Source organism: Sinocyclocheilus anshuiensis, unplaced genomic scaffold (assembly GCF_001515605.1).
Source record: "Sinocyclocheilus anshuiensis isolate Anshui unplaced genomic scaffold, SAMN03320099.WGS_v1.1 scaffold519, whole genome shotgun sequence".
In the NCBI taxonomy this organism is placed as follows: Eukaryota; Metazoa; Chordata; class Actinopteri; order Cypriniformes; family Cyprinidae; genus Sinocyclocheilus; species Sinocyclocheilus anshuiensis.
Window position 1 is genome coordinate 430,688 of NW_015549637.1, and position 6,204 is coordinate 436,891.

A 6,204-nucleotide genomic window follows, 5' to 3' on the forward strand; every position below is an offset into this window, starting at 1 on the left:
CTGAAGGATGACGGAGGGAGAAGTAGATATTTTCCTTTAGCATTCTTGCACCAAGTTTGTTTGGGTGGAGGCCATCCAGTTTAAACAGTTGTCTATGGCCCCAGAAAAAATTGAAATTGTCGATGAAGTTGACTCCTTTTATATTGCAAGATCGTTGTAGCCATGTGTTCAGCCCAAGCAACTGTGAAAACATGTTAGTTCCTGTTGCTGGGAGTGGTCCACTGATGAACGACTGAACTTTAAGTCCTTGAAGTGTTTCAAAGAGTTCACTGAAATCCTTTTTAAGGAGTTCTGACTGCTCTTTCCAAATATCATTCTTCCTCACATGGATGATGATTCAATTTGCAGTCTTGTGCTTCATTAGAATGTTCCGGAGTTCCCTGTTCACATCAGAGACGGTTGCTTGATGAAAGCAGCATGTTGTTGTATTTCTGCTACTGATGTTTCTGATAATGGAGTCGCCCACTATCAGTGTCCTGGGCTCGGCTGCGCTCTGAGCTGAAAGCCGCTGTCTGCTCGACCTTGAGCGCCTGTTAGTAGCGATGTTCGCTGCTGGCAGATCCGATTCATGTTTAACCGCATTTGGGGATTCCTCACCCACATTCATTAAAACTTCAAATCGGTTTTCAAGATGTATAGGAGGTGGTAGAATACCAGTGTTTGCAAGCCTTGTCCTAGCCGTATCTGGGGTAGAGGATGCTACCACAGCAATACGAGATACTCGTGACAATCTGATGTCTCGAGTGCCTTTGGGTCTCGCTCCCTGTTTGTGCCATCGATTAGTATGTCGATCAGTTTCGGCTAGTTGCTCTACACTTGGTATAAACTGACTCACCGGCTGTATGCTGAGGGGGTCTGTGATGACGGTCTGCTGAGAGTTCTGCCTGTTTTGGAATTCCAGCAAGTAACTTTGTTTCAAGAACCACAATCCTTGGTAGAAGTTTGCAGCAGTTTATGCAACAAGTAGATTCAACAGGAGACATTTTCTCTCTCATCTGTTTGAATGTAGACAGCTGTGCTTTCCCTTCTCCGGAATGTAAGCTGCTGGCAGTGGGAGGCAAAAGTCCCCTTTTTTTGTAGTATTATTCCAGTCCCAAAGAGTTTTTAGTTTTAGTGTTTGTGCCAAAAATGTGTTGTTTGAGCACTGTGCTGTTGTAGTATTATTCCAGTCCCAAAGAGTTTTTAGTTTTAGTGTTTGTGCCAAAAATGTGTTGTTCAGCACTGTGCTGATCTGCTGAAGTAAAAATCTTAGAAAAATCTGAGAAAAGTACAGAAATAGGGAGCAAAGCGCAGCGCAGTAAGCAAGAAAGACCTCTAAGAGAGGCCGCTAAGAAAATCTTAGCATGTGTCTAATGTACTAATTCCACATCCGATCTTACAGAGTTAAACTTAAGCAGGACTGTCTAAGTTAACATATTAAATAAAGATTTAAATATGTTATTGGTAAATTATCTTCTTCATGAACTATAAATGAAGATAGGACATTTAACAAAAATCATCTGCAATCATCAACAAGTATAAAATATCACAGATGAGCAAAGCACACCATCATTTGTGCAAACACTGGAGATCAACAGTTAAAAACATGTTACACACTGTGGGATAATTTATATATGAATATTATCAAAGGAATAAAATAAACAGATTCTGTATTAATCTGTTTATTTTATTCCTTTGATAATGTTTTCTTGAAGAGTGTTGTGTTGAATTATTTATTTTGATTTTTTAATGGCATTACAGCAGCATCACCATCAATAACAGTTAGCTGCTTTCTATGTGAATATCTCTTAAGATATAATTTATTTCTGTGATCAAAGCTGTATTTTCAGCATCATTACTCCAGTCTTCAGTGTCACATGATCCTTCAGAAGTCATTCTAATATGTTGATTTACTGCTCAATTATCAATTATTATTGTGAATATGTGTTTTTTCCCCTAATATTTATAGCAAATAAATATCGGAGTCGATTAGCAGCTTTAATAGTGACATTATGAAGCGTGTTCTCTGACCTCAGCAGATCCGTCCATGTTAAATTTGGCCTCCTGGATCTTCATGCCCCTCTGCAAGTCACTAACGAAACACGTCCGCACTAAATACAGACACACCGACAACACAGTTAGTTGTCCAAGTCAACATGAAATGCTGTTTGCAACCCAATTTTCATTTTACAGATTAGTCAAGAGTAATGTAGAGCGAGACATGATTTTATGCATGAGGAAGCATCTCTATATGACGTACCTTTGATATCCTCCACAACTTCCTCTGGAATAGAGCCTGTGAAAAAGACCAATAGATAATCAAACGCTAAGCAGTATTAACCCTATAAACCTTCTGTATCATATTGATATATACATTTCTAAGGCTCTAAACTTCACTCGATCTCCTGCTTGTCTTCTGTCTCTGATTGAGAGTTTAGAGTGTTTTATCCAGTCAAAGCTCTTTTAGTGTAATTGTACAAACGTCCAGCTTCAGCTCGAGCTTCATGTGTCTTTCTGCTGTCAAATCTTGACTGATTTTGATCAAGTAAGCATCAGAATAACTGCAGTAATATCTCCAGATGAACACTTACTGGACTGAAGCAGCTCAGCTTTACTTGATTCTCCATCAATCATGTTTTAGAGTCTCAAATCTGATCCTCAGGATCTTTTGAGGAGCGTTTGTTTCCAGAAGCTTTACTTTCACTGTTCCTCAGCGGAGGAATGATCTTCACAAGCCTCCAGAACATCTCACATCTTCTGAGGAGCGTTTATTTCTTCATCTCTCAATCATTGCATTATATGTTTGGATCATTTCAATCTCATCTTACTGAGACAGATTACTGGAGATACAAAGCGGCGACTGATATTTATAGCATTTAATGTCAGTATCTGCTCTACTGTTATAAAGATCTCATTGATTTACAGCACAAACATCAGAATTTCATCATAGAAATATCAGCATCTGCAGCAAATTCATATTCCTTTGAATGAAACTGAGCTGTTTTTCCTCCATATTCTCACTCTATTAGACTATATGAGCCATAAAAGCCTGATGCATCAAATATGATGCTCAACAAAACGTGTGATGTGATGGATGTGTGTCGGTCTTACTGACGACGGTGGGCAGACTGAGGCCGGCGCTAGAGTCGGTGTCTAGTGTGCATTGCTCACTCAGCAGACTGTGCAACTCCCTACAGAGGAACAAGAGCACTGAGAACACAAGCGTCATGATCCTACAGACTCTTTTCATGCAATACTCCACACAGACTTACCTATGAATGGCTTTTCCTCCCATCGGCAGAGCTTCCCACGCAGACAGGATCGGAATGCCTTCATAGATCTAGTGCACTGTTAAAGCCATCTATAACCACTTCAAACCACAGATAATATTGTGTGTAAACACAACAAGTGCAAACAAACATGCTTTTCAATCACTCAGACAAGGAATATTAATTAAAGGAATAGTTCACCCAAAAATGAAAGTGCGCTCACCCTCAGGCCGTTTGTTTCTTCATCAGATCTGGAGAAATTGCATCAGTGTCTCACTGCAAGTGAATGGGTGCCGTCAGAATGAGAGTCCAAACAGCTGATAAAAACATCACAATAATCCACAAGTAATCCACAGCACTCCAGTCCATCAGTTCAAGGTTATTTTCGTAAACGAAAACTAAAACTAATACTAAAACGATTGATGAAAAAAAATTTCGTAAACTGAAATAAAATAAAAAAGTCAAAATAATAGAAAAACTAAAACGAAACTGAACTAACAACAGTTATTGAAAAACTAACTGAAATAAAATTATAATTATCAAAAATAAATAATCGTTTTCATAATCATTACATTCTCACCCCTTGGCGGAAAAATATACGAGCTGTGTGGAGGTTTAGGGAAATAGCTACCTGTAACGCAAAGCAGTTTAAACGGGTCCTGTTTGGTAAACGTGCACCAGCAGTACTTAACAGAACACTCGACCCATTATCTATTATCAGCACTCGCATTAAATCTATTACATCAGGTAAGCAAGATTATTTATTTCCTCATGTAACACAAGCAATCAAACAACATTAGGCATTCTAAGTTGGTGCTTTGAAGAAAAACAGACATGCAGCGCAACATGATAATTAACAGAAAAAAAGATGAGAACGCATCCTTTCTGAAAACAACACAACACTTTTGCCTAGCATCTTGTGATCACTCTGCCAGGCTTTTGAACAAATGTGCATTGGCTAAATCACATCATGCACACGCTTATAATTCTTCATAAATGAAAAGAACATTCAAAGCCTTTACTGTTAAATGCGATTGCCGTTATTATTGAATTTCATCAGTCCCAGTTTTGATTGATGCACGGCTGTTCACGGAAAAGTGAGCAAGACACTGAATGAAACTAATAAAAACTAAACTGAATTTTATAGCAAATTTGAAAATGACATTAAAATAAAACGAATTTAAAAATTCAAAACTTGCATCAGTTAACATCTGGAGAAGACCAAAGCTGAAGCAAATCCAGCATTAAGACATTTTTAACAAAAATACGAGTCCATAATCCATAATAACGCTTCCTCCAGTGAAAAAGTGTTCTGGTGTGAATCAGGAGAGAAATCTGCACAGATCAAGCAGCGTTTAAACAGCTCTAAACACATATGTGGCTGGATTTTGATGTGAGAGACAACAGCAGATGCACTTTTTCACTGGAGGAAGTGTTATTATGTATTATGGACTCGTATTTCAGTTAAAATGCTGGATTTGTTTCAGCTTTTGTCTTCTCCAGATGTTAACCGATGGACTGGAGTGCTGTGGATTACTTGTGGATCATTGTGATGTTTTTATCAGCTGTTTGGACTCTCCTTCTGACGGCACCCATTCACTTGCAGTGAGACAGTAATGCAATTTCTCCAAATCTGATGAAGAAACAAACTCATCCTAATCTCGGATGACCAGAGGGTGAGCACATTTTCTGTTTGGGTGAACTATTAAATAGTTTAAGAGCTTATTCGTGGTCAAAGGATTCTGGTAACACCAGCGTCTCTGTATATCCACAGTCCATGACGAGAGCAGACTGGATGCCCAGAGTCATGACAGACATCAGATGACTCGGAGCAAACATGACCGATGGGACCTGCAACAGAAAGCACTTTTAACACTGCAAGAGATTTATAAGTGTCTTTCAGCAGACAGGACTGTTTTACATTATGCACACATGAGCATTTATTTAAATGCCTTCTATTAGTTAATTAGGCCTCTTTCATCTTCTTTATTATTTACTGTGAAACTGCTTTGGATGAGTATGATCATATACTAAACCGCTGAGATATGAGGACACAGACGCAGCATGACTTCACCTCAAAGTGCTTAAAGAAGACTCTGGAGAGCGTCTCTCTGAAGTGTGAAGGACAGAGGATGGATTCAACGATCACCACGCGCCGGTCTCGAGGATTCACCAGCAGATGCCTGAAGGAGGAACAGCATCATGAGTTCAGCTGCGATGAGGAAACACAAACCGCTCTGAAACGGAGAATAAAAGCGTCTCTGCTACCGGAAGTACAGCAGGTGAACGAACTCCTTCAGGATGCTGTAGAGCTCCTCGGTGTTGATGTTGTACTGGACGACTCGAACCACCTGTGACAGCGAGAGACGCTCATTTAATAATAATTCTCTAATTATATTCAGGTCTGAATTATTAAATCAACCACTGGTTTAGGGTTTATAGTGATAATATTATACTGCGGTTTAAACCATTTGTAAAAGAAAGACGCAGCAAATGTCAGTTAAATATGATCATGTTAATTGATTATTGTGATTAGAAAGAGATCATTCCCGTAAGAGCATGAGACCGCTCTCAGACCGACCTCCGGAGATCCGGCGCGTTTAATTTCACTGGGAATGACGAATCTCGGCCCCGTCTCGCCGGCAAAACCACATCTACACAACAGAGCAAACCAGACCATCATCCATCAGAACAGCCAGCATCAGCACGAGCGGCACAGGAGAAATATCGGTGCTTCACATTATATGATATATAAGGATTATTTGTAAAACAAAAAAAACATTTTTTTTTTTTATATTTCAGCATACATCAGCATAAAGGCTTTTTAGGACCATAAAGATTATTATATAGGCCTACACACTACCGGTCAAAAGTTTGGGATCAGAACGATTTTTAATGTTTTTACAGGAGTCTCTTCTGCTCATCAAGGCTGCATTTATTTGATCAAAAATACAGG

The 6,204-nt window shown here is 39.1% G+C and overlaps 1 protein-coding gene across 1 annotated transcript in view; it reads right to left on the minus strand.

Annotated features, from left to right (window-relative positions):
- The window catches only part of LOC107659790 (actin-related protein 10-like), a 16,482-nt gene that overhangs the window by 8,458 nt on the left and 1,820 nt on the right, over positions 1-6,204 (minus strand). The window contains exons 2-9 of the mRNA XM_016448818.1: positions 5,830-5,902; positions 5,517-5,599; positions 5,323-5,431; positions 4,992-5,099; positions 3,252-3,319; positions 3,091-3,170; positions 2,240-2,275; positions 1,999-2,090 (exon numbers count right to left, since the gene is read on the minus strand). Coding sequence (XP_016304304.1) covers positions 1,999-2,090; positions 2,240-2,275; positions 3,091-3,170; positions 3,252-3,319; positions 4,992-5,099; positions 5,323-5,431; positions 5,517-5,599; positions 5,830-5,902 — 649 coding nt within the window. The remainder of the gene's footprint in view (positions 1-1,998; positions 2,091-2,239; positions 2,276-3,090; positions 3,171-3,251; positions 3,320-4,991; positions 5,100-5,322; positions 5,432-5,516; positions 5,600-5,829; positions 5,903-6,204) is intronic.